At 41.4% G+C, this 15,188-nt stretch overlaps 1 protein-coding gene and 1 long non-coding RNA gene across 5 annotated transcripts in view; one reads left to right on the plus strand and one right to left on the minus strand.

Moving 5' to 3' along the window:
• Positions 1–15,188, plus strand: part of LOC144769158 (phosphatidylcholine:ceramide cholinephosphotransferase 2-like) — a 499,022-nt gene that overhangs the window by 226,075 nt on the left and 257,759 nt on the right. For 3 of the 4 annotated variants that reach the window (XM_078653166.1, XM_078653164.1, XM_078653165.1), the window contains exon 4: positions 8,050–8,203. In XM_078653166.1, coding sequence (XP_078509292.1) covers positions 8,050–8,203 — 154 coding nt within the window. Of the gene's footprint in view, positions 1–8,034; positions 8,204–15,188 lie in introns of all 4 variants that reach the window. The other variant, XR_013598672.1, reaches the window with a different exon arrangement.
• Positions 1–15,188, minus strand: part of LOC144769159 (uncharacterized) — a 202,379-nt gene that overhangs the window by 36,023 nt on the left and 151,168 nt on the right. The gene's annotated exons all lie outside the window — the stretch shown is intronic.

Raw genomic sequence — 15,188 nt, forward strand, 5'->3', positions numbered from 1 at the left:
GAGAAAGGACCCCACCGATCGTTCAGCCACTGGAAAACCTGAACGTCGAACATCCCCTGACTGGAATCTCGCGCCACCTGATTGGCTTGACCTGGTAAGTATTGCACCGTCACGGATATGTGATGCGCTAGGCAGTAATCCCAGAACTCCTTTGCTAAATTCGCCAGAGCTCGAGACCGTGGACCTCCCACATGGTTGACGTATCGAACCGCTGAGACATTGTCCATTTTTAATAGCACACAGGACTTTGCTGAATTTCTGGTCCAGCAGCGTACTACGAAAGACCCTGCCAGAAGCTCCAAACAGTTGATGTGCAACTTCTGTTCGTCGGACAAGCAAGCGCCGCCTGTGGAGAAGTCTCCGCATCGGGCACCCCAACCCGACCTGCTGGCGTCGGATTCTATTACCAGGTCTGGGACCAACCCGAAGATCGCCCAACCATTCCATGCTTCCTTGTGTGATAGCCACCACGACATTTCCTCCTTTACTTCTGCTGAGAGGGGTACCATCTGATCGTAGGACATGCCCCTCCGGAGATGCTGGGCCTTGAGCGGCTGGAGCGCTCTGTAATGCAACGGCCCCGGGAAGATTGCTTGAATGGAGGATGACAGAAGTCCCACCACCCTGGCCACCTGTCTCAAAGAAGTCCGGTCCTTCGTAATCGTCTGCCGCAAAATATGCCAGATCTTGGCCATCTTCTGCGAGGTCAGACTGAGTGAAGCCTCAACGGAATCTATGACAAACCCCAGAAAGGTAACCTTCTGACACAGTACCAAGACCGACTTGGAACTGTTGATGACGAAACCCAGCTTTTGGAAAAGAGAGACCGCCAGTTGGAGTTGAGAGCTCAATGTCACGGGGCACTGGGCCATCAGAAGGATGTCGTCCAAGTAGACAATCATCCGAATACCTTGTCCCCGCAGGTATTCCACCACCGGATGCAACACCTTCGTGAAGCACCATGGGGCTGAGGAAAGCCCGAATGGAAGGGCGGTGAATTCGAACACTCGGTCTTTCCAGCAAAACTGTAGGAAACGGCGGTGAGGAGGATGTATAGGGACCACCAGGTACGCATCCTTGAGGTCCAGCTGCACCATCCAGTCTCAAGGAAGGAGCATGTCCCGCAGGAGGTGAATCCCTTTCATCTTTAAATGCCAGTAAACCAACCACCCGTTGAACTCTTTGAGGTTGATTACCGGTCGTTTGCCCCCATCTGTCTTGTCCGCCAGGAAAATATTGCTGAGGAAACCAGAGGGGTGGCACGTTGATTGACGAATGGCCCCTTTGCGAAGCAACTCTGAGACCTCCTCGTCAACTGCGCGTAGGAATCGGAAAAAGCTGTAGGACGTGGGGATCCCGCCTGGATGGGTTTATCGTAAAACTCTATGTGGAACCCGCGTACTGTTTGTAAGACCCATGCGTCTGCAGTAAGAGACGCCCATTCCTCGTAAAAGGCCGCTGGACGACCTCCAATGAGCACTTGATCCGCAGGAATGACACTCACCGTTTGGATTGTTGGGTCCTGAATTCTTCCGGTAACCCCGACCGCCGAAGCGGTGTCCTCTCGTGGGGTAAAAATTGCTGAAATTGGCTGAGGTTTGATATTGGCCTCGCCCAGAGCCTTGCCCTCTATTACCGGCATTCTGTCCGCCACGGCCGGTCGAGCGGCCCCTACCACGACCGGCACTTGGGAGAAACGCTGCTGAAAAACTCGTTTGATGCTGGATTGGGCTTTGTCCAAGGATGTAAAAGTGGACACAAATTTACCTAACTCCTTAATGAACGGCTCACCAAAGAGACCTCCTTGGGCCACAGCGCCCACTTCCGAGGAAGCCAAGTCCCCCAATTTCGGATCCAGCTTGATTAACAGCGATCTCCTGCGCTCCGTCGATAGGGCGCAATTGGCGTTACCTAAGAAAATGATTACCCTCTGCGCCCAGTTTGACAAGACCTCGGCCGAGATGGTAGCGCCCGTGGCCTTCGCCTCTTCAGCCATGTCGAGGATCTTTGTGGCAGGCCCAACCGCGTCCAGCAGTTTGTCCTGACATGACCGCCAGGAGCGGTCAATGCCTTTGCGCGGGTCTTTCATGAATTTCGCCAGGAAGGTGGCCAGTTTCGCATCCAATTCTGGTGTCAAGGCCACCTTACCTTCCAGCGTGGGCCTCGGGCACTCCCCTCGCAGGCACCCCCTAGCCTCCTTCTCCAACGGTTTACGCAGGCGACTCGCCACACACTTTGCCACTGTGTCACCCGGCGCCCAGGCCGCAGATCGTGGATGCATAATCTCATCCGGATCCAGCATGCCTGAACTGTCCCTGGGTAACTCCGCGGCTGAGCCCGAGGGGCGCCACGAGCATGACCACAAGGACTGCAATTCGTTTTTGGGCCAACCACCTGGCTATTAGGGCTGCACCAACTCCCAAAACGTGCTGACTCTCCGTCTAAGGACCGGGTCTTGCCGCCCCACCACGCGTTTCACCACACACAAGCTAAAGGTGCCAATCTTGCCTTCAGGCGATTAACGCGGTTAAAACCGCACTACAGACCCCGAGGGGCATTCAAAAATAAAGTTTTTGGGGCTCAATACAAACCCGGGGACGGCGTTCAATGGGGCGGTAAGGGCAAGGCTCTGGCTCAACTATCTCCTCAGCGCAGCGAGCGCCCTTTACTGGGTGTTTATGCACCGCACTCAGCACTGGGCAAAGTTGCGTGAGGAGCGAAAACGCTCCCGCGACCGAAGGGCTCTGCAGAAGGAAACCAGCAGTGAGAACAGAGCCCCCGTCCCCAAAACAGACGGCGAAAATACACAATATCAGTACAAGTGTCAGGAGAACAAATAAGGCACTTAACTGGCTGCGTTGAGCAGCGTAGAAAGAGGAGGAAGAGTGAAGAGGGACTGATTATCTAGCCTTAATGGACATGATGGAAGGACTACGTTATGGACTGACCTAGCGGACTTATGGGAGTTGTGGCTTTTGTCTAATGACATACAATGGTTTAATCTGAATGCTTCCTTGTTTTTTGGATATAAGCATTTGTTGAAAGCTTTTCTAAGGCTGCTGTGTTTTGTATGAATAATAAATAGCGAAGGAAGAAAAGCATAATCTGAGCCTCCGGTCCTGTCATAGAATCACCCCCCGCCCCTAAAAGTGATGTTGAAGAACATTATTTGTGAATTCACAAACAGACATTTCTAATTATCTATTGCCCCTGTCCACCTTTTCAACCAGCATGAAATGAAAAACATTTTAAAAACGGGTAAAACGTCACAATGAAATAACCCATCAATGCACTAATTGCACAGCTCACTGAAGGACATGCCCCTAACTCTTTCAAACCCACTATTATTTATTTAAAAACATAAACATTTTGAGAGAATCTATTAGGCGTAAGCTGTAATGCATAGGAAGCTAGACTACCACCTAACTCCATAAAAGTGAACGCTACATGAACGAGGGACTTTAGGCAAGTATTCAGGTGGGAGTGGTGGTGGAGAGCGGGAAGCTCTGGCGTTGCCACATCTAGGGCTCGAACACCACATAATTTAAACAGAGCAGTCATCCCTACTGGTGCCCCGGGGCATAAAGATCTGCTGGTTGGGGAAGAGCCTACAGTTCAACCGGAAGAGATTAAGTGACATCTATACATTAGTAAATAATATTAAGTCAACGTGTGATTGGCATCCCTTTCGAAGGCGCTCCTTTGTCCCCACACGCCTCCAACAACAAGTGATTAGCATTTGAGGGGGAGGGCTTGTTGGAAGCTGCATGCATGTGGGCTCCATCCTGTGCCTCGCACCGCATTGTTGTTTTGGATTCGGCGCGGAGGCGGGTTGTGAGGGAGCGGTGAATGCCCTGGAGGAGATCGCAGTCCTCATTTATGTTTTAAGGACTCCTCTTCAAACTGTGGTGAGGGACCGGTGGAACCCCTTACTTATGCCGGACAAAATGAAGGCACGCAGACGCTGTTCTAAAAGCGTGCCGCGCTGCAAAGCTAAATATAAGTTAGCGAGCCATGCACTTTCAAAAGAAGACGCACAGGCGCCATTGCGAGCCTCGCATTTTAAGCAGAAAACTCATGGGCGCCATTACGGTTGTCCCTTGTTGTGAAAAAAAAACACACATTTCAAAACAAGCACTAGAACAATAGAAAAAGCAAGGGTGCTTACATTGGTTAAAATTAAGGCACGCGGACGCTATTCTAAAAGCGTGCTGTGCTGCAAAGAAAAAAAATATATATGTATTTTATTGGGGGGGGGGGAAATTAACATGTTTAATGAGCGGTGCAAGTTGGCGAGCCGTTCATTTAAAAAAGAAAAATGCGCAGGTGCCATTGCGAGCCTCGCATATTAAGCAGAAGACACGAGGGTGCCATTACGATTATCCTGATCTATAAAAACAAGTGGGGGGGAGGGGGAGTACGGTAGAGAGCAGGGACGCAGCAGCATTTACCTTGCGGGAGCGAGCTCGATAATTGCTAACAGATTACGCCGCTCGCTTCCGCAAGGGAATCGCCAAACGTGCACATCTTGCAATAGAAAGTAATGCAAAGTGTGCAGGTTTTTGGGGAGAAAAGCTGATCGATTACAAGAGGTCCCCTCCTAAGCAGCGCATGCGCGCTGCGTAGGCGAGACCTAAAAAGGACATTCGTTATTTATACCTGAATATAAGGTGACACCTTTTGTTTGGCCATTAGGAAACATTTACTTTGGGAATTACATTACGCAAACAAAAGCCGTTTTATAGGTGGGTACATTAGCATAGGACTTTCTCTACCATTTCACTCCTTTTATTTAAGTTACCCTATAACTAAGTAGTTCCCTATTTTTCCGTTCAGACCCAGACACATGCCTGACAACCTCAGCTACTTGAATGACTTAGAAGAAGGGAAATTCTAAGGTATGGAGTAGCACATTTAGAGGGAATAAGGGATAGAAATGAAACCCTTCCACATACTTACCAGTTCTCTGTTCTTCTCTCTTGTCTACAACTTTTGTGCCTTGTCTTGGCTGGTTCTGTTGCAGGCAGGGGTTTGACGTGGGACCCCTTATCTCTCTCATTGTTTTGTTTCCCTTCTTCCCCGGGTTACCATTGCCACTTTGACCTTGTTGGGTGCAATTCGTTGATTCAGGTACGTTGCGGGTCTTTCTTCATGTCCATGACGTTCCTACAAACACATTGTTGAACCCTGACAAAAGCTATGATTCCGACCGCCTACACAGCGGTCGCTTCAAATTGGGTGGGTGGGACAGCCGACCACTTGCTGGTCGGTCCCAATCCTGCTACGATGTCGGTCGGATGCTCTTCCATCGTAATCGGGTATTATGTGTAACTTCTACACCTTGAAACCTTCATTGTCTTATGTAACATCTTGTACATTGATTTACTCACTTGCATGATTTATTCTCACTGCATGATGTGTGTGTAAGGTGAAACGCTCAAACACCCTCCATTGGAAAGAGTAGCACTATAAAAGAATTAAATAAAATAAAGTGATAAGTGCCATTTAAGTTGTGTAATTACTCTACACATGGATACATCTGGCATTCTTACAGTGCAAGCCCAACTCTTACATAGGAGGTTTAAACAAAGTAAAAAACACTCTTCTCTTAACCACCTACGATGTGATAACAGGCTATGTCCCTTTGTTTTCCGGCATTATATTGGCATCTAGGTGTTACATTATAGATAGCTCCCCGCCAGGATTATACTCGCACAAAAGGATAGCTCATGGCACCTTATAATGGAACTTTGTTTTTGCACCAGCTGCAATCTAAAATATGACACTCCTTTGCACCTGCACTCTGCTTCTCTGAACAGAACGTAGACAACGTGCAGGCGCTGCTGAGTTGTGCCATGGTGTTGGTAAATTACACAGTGACAAATTAATTATATTTCAGTGGGGCAAGATGGATCCCCGATCCGGCTCAATAATAGCTGCCAGATCTAGGATCATATGGTTCCCCATTATTCCAGCACTGAGGCCAAATAATTTAAAGCGTACTTATTACAATGGTAGCTGGAGAGTTTGTCGCAGCTCCACCCCATATGCTTTGAGCCTGCTGTGACAGGCTACACAGGAAGATGAACCTACATGAAGAAGAGGTGCGAGTTGCAGCTATGTACTACATGACACAAGCATTAGTCACAATGTTTTACCTATTAGTTCCTTCGAGGCACAAACTATTCATGCTTTGAATGTAGATGTATGTCATTTCACAGCAGTCCTTCTGAGGTTTGGTTTTATTATCTCACATCGGATTACGTATTTCACATTTTGTTATAAATGCTTTTAGAGAGGTATTTTTCCATTTTCCGCTTAGCATTCTATCTTGAACCCGCAAATTTAAACTGTAATTGTTCAAAGTTCCAATATCACAAACCAGCCCTATCATATACAGTACAGGGTCAGTATGTGCGGTTGACAATGTTTTGATCCTCTTAGAATGTAAGGATCATCACCAGGAAATTACAATTAGAATGCTCTAACAAGAACAGAGCCAAAAAGGAAAGCAGGGAAGAAAGAGAAGAGAAGAAACAAAGCAAACTTAATATCAAAAAGTGGAGGCAAAACTACATAACAATTGTTATAGGTCCATTTAAGTTAGTATAATATTGTAAACAACCATACACATGTCCAACCTCCCCGCGCCCTGCTACAATTCTGGCATTATCTTTCAGCTACTATATATGCAATGTTATAGTGCTACTTTGTGATTTTGTGTAATGTGACATTTATGGAATATTATGTATAAATGCTGCTTGGAAATAATTGCCTAAGTAAAAAATAAGTTACAGATTCTCCCTTGGCCCAGTCCCACTATCCTTTGATAGATACATTTAAAAAAATTGAGATCTTGACATTTGTGGCAGTAGTAAATTCGTTGATTTTACTTTAATTGTGTTTTATGTAGGGGCTGTGGATCCTTTCAATCAGCTTTTATCCAATGTCCCTATGTACCTTTGGGTTCTCTTGTATGTCTGTGTAAAAAAACATCTTTTTTTATAGCATAAAAGGAAGCATGCTGAACTTGTTTGTGAGCTCCTGGAAGTTACTGGACTGCATCCGCTATATAATGTGCAACATATACCCACATGGTGTTAACCATAGGGTGTATGTGCCCAAGTGCCCCTAGACTGCCCTGTCAGTGCAAATTGGCCCTACTCCATATACCTTCTAGCCTATCCGTTGAGAATGAAAGAACGGGTTCACAGTGTTACTCATTTTAGTGATGCTTTAGACTTCATGTTTGCATGTTCAGTAGGATTTCTCTACTGATACAAAATATTCACCTGGAACAGCAGCTAGCCCTCCAACGGTTCTTTGTTGGCCTGGGATGGCTTTGATGCAGTGACCTGAAGATATTTGTCGTACTGTGTCTTCCTTTTTTGCCTCAGGTTTTACCTCTTGCTGTTCTCCGGTGATATGCCACTCGTCCCATCACATAAAGAAAACCATGCAACATTGTAGTATTTGTCACTGAAAATAAGATGATCTCCAAATTTGTCTTAAATAGTATTGTAGCCAAAGTCAGCTGCCATTACCAGAGTGCCAGCAGGGTACTGCGTCTACACACTGGGATAATGGCAAAATTGTTAGAGACGTCAGTACTCTTTCACACCTTTATTTTTGGCCAATGGTATTCGGGGCAAAAATATACTGCCAATGGTAAGAAAATCACTCTTAAATGCTGAAATTGAAAATAATGTGTTGTGTAGTGGTATTTATTTCACTGTCACTAATTACCACTGATAATAATTTTCACCCGTGACAATACTGTTGCTGAGATTACCTTCACGGTGACTGATAATTCTGGCAGATGGGTAATTTACCACCGAGGGTGTTTCTTCTGAAATAGTGAAATGCCTTTTATAAACCAATATTTTATTTTTTTTGATCGGAAAAATATCCCCCAACATGCACTGTATTGCATTTGGTAAAATGATTATTTATAAACTCTACTAAAAAAGTCATTTTTTAAAGTTACTATATTTAACATGTTATAACATTATTGGCCTATTAATTGTTTTGAAGTCCCCTTTGTGAAAGGTCAATGAAGGCTGGGATGTTGTGCTGAAGCAAACTTTCAAGTTGGTGTCTAATGGAGGATTCCTTTTGAGAAGATCACCTGCGTTCTGTGGTGACTACATGTATAGCGGACAGGCAGCTACTCTGATTCTGACCTATCTTTTCATCAAAACCTGTAAGTATTATTTAGCAGGGATTTTAAAAATATATGAGTTTAGTATTGCTCAGTTTCTTAAATATGCTATTGTTTTTTTCTGAATTGTACTGGTAGTTAATATTTGAAAGAAAGAAACAGCAGGTAATGCACCAGTTCCCAAACTATGGGTCAGATTTATGTTGCCTGACGCATCTCTGCAAATCAGCAGAGATGTGCCAGGAAAGATACGGCAGGCAAGTTTATCCTTGCGCCACCCATGATGTGCCGCATTGTAAATGCGGCGCACCATTTCGCAGGAATAAACAGATGCGTGTCACATCTAGGGAGTGAAGTTGGCACAGTGCTGAAGTTGTGTTGCATGTGGCACGCAACTCCAGGACTTTTCCAACTTGCCCTATCTGTTAACGAGGTGCGTCAAGCCTTACGCCTGCTTCAAGCAGGCACAGGGTTTTGACGCATCAGCGTTAGCAAAGTGACTCAGTGAAATCTTGTAGATTTCACTGAGTCACTTTCCAGGGGCGTTCCTGCGACGGAACGCCCCCCACCCCCTTCGTGGAAACGCCCACATGAAACCTGACGCAGGTTTCATGTGGCGCAGGGCTTCACAACTTGACGCATCTCTCAGATGCGTCACGTTGTAAATACCCCGCACCATGGCGCATCTTTTGCGCCGCCGCTGTGTCACAAAAGAGACGCAACGGTGGCGTAAAAGAGGTGCAAGGGGCTTGTAAATCTGCCCCAATATGTTTATCATTGTATTACCAGTGGTGGCTGGTCAGCATTCATAGGGGTGGCATGTAACTAGTCGATCCCCCACCCTCTCCAAAGAAACTGTGTGATGGGGAGGATTCCATCAGACAACTGGTTTGGGAAAAAGATGCATTTTAAGCATATTTACAGAACGAAATTCACTTATAACCTTAGGTTTCATAGCCATTTGATATAAACTGGTTATGCAACTTCTCCTATGTACATTTTTAAGTTATGCCTTCCACTCCCTTAAATTTCCCATTGTACCATTTCCAGGTAATTGTTTTGCCTTATTACATGACTGGAATATACTTGGAAGGGAAGGATACAAATAAAAAGTTTCCCAGGTTCCACACTGCATTAGCTTAGACAGACTGTTTCAGTTTAAAGAACATACCTTGTCATAAAGGTCATGCAGGCCCAGGCTTCAGACAGTAATTACATATAGTGATATGATAGGTCATGCAATGCCACCACATTAAATAAGCAACGTAGAAATGCACTCCACCAAAAAGGTTGTCATATGATGCCATCCAAGATGAGGCCTTAGTTTAGACTAGAGGTGGGTGCCAGCGCTAAAACAGGCATAATCAAATCTAAAATCCCGTATCACACTAGTGCCATGTACAAGGTGGTCAGTACATACACTCAGTCGCTAAGATAGAGTGCTACATTTTACTGCTTGCTTTAGTGGGTGGTGAAACAGATAACTAAACTCAATCACCTTGTAATTATTTTGCTCCCATTATTTCTTTGGCATAAAACTCTATATCAGCAAACAAAACTCAGCAGCAAGCCAGTTTGCCTTTGTAAGTAAATGCACGTATTTTGCCCCATCTAAATATCAGTTTGTCACTTTATGAAAATATTGTCTCCACATATCAGCAAACAGTTTGTGACGAAACAATTTTTTTTTCTTAAAATAAACATATTTTGCTCCCAAGTACCAGCTTTTCATCATCTGTTAATTAATTTCTTTTCTCCCCAAACCTTATTCTTGTATTTTTAATGAACAAACGTATGCATGTCTTCACTATTACTCTTGGAGCTACACCTCCTCCATGTTTGCCAGTCAAAGCCTCTATGTAGATATATATATATCCCCATAATAAGGTGATTAACAGCACTGTATGCTACAGTTTCTCCCTTCAAATGTAAGCCACAGCCATCATGTAGCCAGAAACCTCTTATAATATGCAAATGAATACCGCTGTGTGCCTATGGACCCCCATCTGCATGCCCAGATTAGACTGATGATTCTACTGCACAGAGTTGGCATTAAAGCCCTTATGGTAGGAGGCTGATCCATTAGTTCCCAAGTATAGTATCTAATCGTGTCTTCTGTTGGCAAGGTTACAATGTAGGGTTTATCCCTGACTCTTACAAGGATTCCGTGATTCAAAGTTGCTAAAATGAAGCAGCTCTGGAGAATGGCAGGTATCTTATAAAAGCTTAACCTGGTCCTACCATTGATTCACATACAGTATACGGCCTGCAAGGTTGACCCTATTACTCGAGTTCAATAGAAGATTGATGCAGACATTATAATGGCAATACAGGTAGTCTTAAAGGGAGCTGCATCCATTTCGAGATACCCCGTCAACTATTACTACAGTCTCAACCTGAATATTGCCCCAATGGTTTTAGTTCCAAAAATAGGGGATACACATGTCCCAAAGAAGATGGTTAGATGCGTCCTCATAAAGGAGGTAGCAAGGGAATGACTTCTGCCCATGCGGGTATTAGGGACACATTGTCAATGCTACAGCAACAATATTCGCAAATAGAAACTGTGTATTGCGTTGTACTACTTCTCAATAAATTAAACCCTCTACCACTGCATAATAGAATTGAAACTTTTAAGTACAATGGGGCCCTCGACTCCTCCTCTGAAACTAAAGCTGCAAAAGGTGGTTCACAAAACTAGGGGAATTGGTAGAGGAGAAGGTTCGAGAAAATATGCCATTTGGGCCTTTATCCTGATCAGCCATTCCAGTTCTTGGGAAAAGATGCGCTTGCAAGGTCATGATTTGTTCATTGCCCAGTGCTAAGAAGAATTAACATCGCTGTGTATATATTGCCCAGTGGAATCCTTTGGGATATGTCATAAGTATTCCCAGTGATTTTCCAGTCAATGCCATTGTGTGCCTAGGCATACCTTATAAGTCAGTCAATGTAAGTAGGTACCATGATTTTTCAGTCAATGTCATAATGTGCCATTTGTCCAGGGGCCCCAGGTTACCCCCTTACGCCAGTAAAGCTCTTGGTACGTGAAAAGTGTTCATGTACTTGTAATTTACTGTAACGCAATTAATGGTCCAAAGTTTAGTTCAGCATCTTACTGACTGTAGTGGTGGCTGTTGAAAGTGGTGGGATTCTGTCTCACAAAACCTTAAATGTCAATAGATACTGATACTGATTATTACTAATAAGCGAAAGAAAAACTAGCCTTAGATTTGAAAAGGCAAGTGAATGGCTCGTAAAATTTCATAAGGGTTTGCAAATCTTTCAACAAAAAAATTCTGCCACTGTCCCTGGGGACTCATGCAAGAAGACTGTGATTCAGATTCTTCTATACAAGCTTATCTTTTGGTGAAGAGAAATTGGTCAAATCTACACACATGAATTCTTAGACAATGGGATGACTTTACAGCAGAGGGAAAGACAAGCAAGCGGATGGAAAAGGATAGATAGTCTGTGAATTTCTATGGGTTTTTTTAACGTAAAGAAATATTTGATTACAATATGTAAAGCCAACCCCTATCTTTGAAGAACAATACATACTCTATGCAAAGCTTGTCCAAAGAGAGACTGTTCACTTAAAATAGCAAAGGTCTGAAGGTGCTAAAGATCATACTACCTGCAGTATTTATACTGTGGTGAAAACTTTACAGAAAACCCATATTCTGCAGCTAGGCAGCCACATGTACATAGGTTAGTACCTGGGGCACACAGTCTTCTATGTTTCCTAGAAATAGTCATGCTGATGCAAGTCTGTCTAATAACTAAAGGGTGCTTAAAATACTATGGGTCTCATTACGATGACACCCGAAAAGCCTATGACGGCAGGTTGGAGTCTTTCCGGGTCCCATCACGGGTTTCAGTTTCGACCGCCACATTATGATGCAGATGGTCGAAAGTGAAACCGGACGGTCATTCCAGCTGGATTCCAACAGGCTCAAGGAGCCCATTGCGCTCAAGGAGGCCTGCCCGTAATCCCTATGGACCGTAGGGATTACAATGTTGGTTTCAACAGGCTTTTTATTTCGAGCTTTCCAACGTGGAAAGCCTGTTGGAAACCAACATTGGGGGCCCCTAGCAGGGCCCCCTGCACCCTGTGGCCTCCGGTCATATATGGTGCCCCCCCTGTTCTTCTCCTGCACCGTGGTGCCTGCCACGCAGTGCAGGGATGAACAGATCCTCCCATTTGCCAATGGGAACTTGTACTATGGCTGGTTTACAACCACAGTACAAGCTCCCATAGACAAATGCGAGTATGCGGCCACACCATGTGTGGTCGCATTGTAATGCTGCGGTCGGGACCACCGACCGGAGGTCAGTCGGTCCCTATTCCGCACCGGTCGTCCGCTGACATCGTAATAAGGGCCTTAATATGTTGGGATGTCTGAATAAGTATCGAAAAAACAAATATTGTGCTACACTAATATTGTGTCAAAAATATTTATAATGGTAAGTACAAAAATATCAGATTCAAAATATCAGTTACACAAATATCGTTAAAAATAATACAAAAATAAGTATTTTCATTATATATATATATATTTATATATATATATATATATATGTATATATATATATATAGTATAAAATAGTGATTCCAACATATTTTAACATATAGCATTAAAATAATGTAATGTAAATAACTTTAAATATTAAAAATATATAAATATATACTTATATGAAAACACAAATATATATATTTGTTTATGTATACATAAATATGATGTAACACTATGAATAAAAATATATATTTTAATTTATATTACATTTTTTAAATGCATAATTATATAAAAAATATTTATATATTTAAATAAACCAAAAAACATTAAAACACAAGTACATACAACACAAACTAAACAAAATGACTAAAATAATTCAATATAAAAAGTATAACATTAAACAAAATTATTAAACATTTTACATAAATTCAACAAATCTATATAAGAAAAAATAATATAAAATGAAACTAATAAACAAAAAATACTAATACATATTTTAACAATGAAAAAAAAAGTATTTAAATAAGAAAAAAAATACACTATTCCCACTCCAATCTGTGCAACAGTAGGGAAAGTGTTGGAATTTAAAGGGGTAAAATTACCTATCCACCCCCAGTCTGTGCAATAATAGGCAAAGCATTTGACTTCAAAGGCGTTCAATTTACTATTCCAACTCCAGTCTGTGTATAGTAAGGAAAGCGTTAAACTTCGTAAGTGTTACATTTACCATCCCCACTCCAGTCTGTGCAACATTAGGGAAAACACATAACATATTTTAATAACCCTATTGGTTGATTAGAAATATACAACTCCTAATTTAATATTATATAAATAAATAAAAACACAATTAAACCATTTACATGATTAATAAACTTTTTGATAATTAATTTTGAATAATCATTTTTTTAATTAATTTATTATTATATTAAGTTTCCACAAAATACTTCCAAAAACTTAACAGCTCACGGTTAAAATATAACTAAAATAAAGAAGTATACCACAATTAACATATTTAATGATTAATTCAATATTTATTAATACATGAATAATTAATTGTTAATTAATTAGAACCTAAATAACTTCCCAAACTATGCCCCTTCAAACAAAAGAGCCTTCACCTAATATGTCATTTAAAAAAAGTATTAAACAATATAGATAAATAATAATACATTAAATAATTAATAATAAACAATTTATTATTATATTAAGTTTCCACAAAATACTCCCAAAAACTTAGCAGCCCACGGTTACAATATAACTGAAATAAAGAAATATACCACAATTAACATATTTAATGATTCATTCAATATTTATTAATAAATGAATATTTAATTGTTAATTAATTGGAACTTAAATAACTTCCCAAACTATGCCCCTTCAAACAAAAGAGCCTTCACCTAGTATGTCATTTAAAAAAAGTATTAAACAATGTAGATAATAATAATACATTAAATAATTAATAATATTTAATTGTTAATGAATTATTACTTGATTAACTTCCCACCCTATACGCCTGCAAATCCAACAACGCTCACCTAAAAGAAAACTTTAAAAATATATTTACACAGTTAATTTAATTAACTATCAATTAAATAATAAATACTAAATTAAACAAAATTCTTAATAATTAATTATACTTAAATAAGTGCCCACCCTGTACTTCTACAAACCTCTCAACCTGCTACAACAGTATACATTACTAGTAACAATTAAATTAAAAATTACAAATAACTTCAAATTACAAACTATATTTAGAAATATTGTCAGTAATTATGCAAACCATATTTAACATACAAAATTAATGTACAAACTAAAATACATCAATATAATATAAAACACTATATTTAACAACTATATTATTGAAAACGATATTAAAAACAAATATTACTCTTTAAAAAAATCGATATTCTTGTCAATGATATTTCTGCATCATGATATTTATGTGTCACGATATTAAAATCTCTTTTTTTGTGTAGCTTGATATTTATAATTCTATATTTTGTTCAAATACCATATGTTGCATGAAGAATCTTTGCCCTGTTGCAAACTTTTTCTACAGAGCCTAAAGACTTGTGTAGAATATAACAGACACAAGTTGTCAACTGTCACCTGCACAAAGGGTTACTTTCAATGCGGAAATGTATAACATCTTCAATACCTCAGTACATCTACGATCAGGGCCATTGGAATTATGTGACAGGAGAGGGCCAAATTATGCGCCAGGGGTTGATTAAATTATGCAGCAAGAAAGGCCAAATTGTGTGGCATAATGTGGCACATTTTGTAATAGTATTACTCCATTATTCCATCATTTGTAAATTTGGTAAGACTGTCTGGGCATTGGTTGCACTTCAGTACCAGTTTAACACGAAATATAGCAATGGGCAACAGAAAGGTGACCGGTTTAGCTTTGCATGTTCCAGTGCGCTGCAACACGTATCGCTGCATTTTTAGTATGTTTTGAACCGTTTGAGCTAGAAAGGAAAAAAATGTTTTTTGTTAAAGATGATAGA

Source organism: Lissotriton helveticus, chromosome 7 (genome assembly GCF_964261635.1).
Source record: "Lissotriton helveticus chromosome 7, aLisHel1.1, whole genome shotgun sequence".
Lineage (NCBI taxonomy): Eukaryota > Metazoa > Chordata > Amphibia > Caudata > Salamandridae > Lissotriton > Lissotriton helveticus.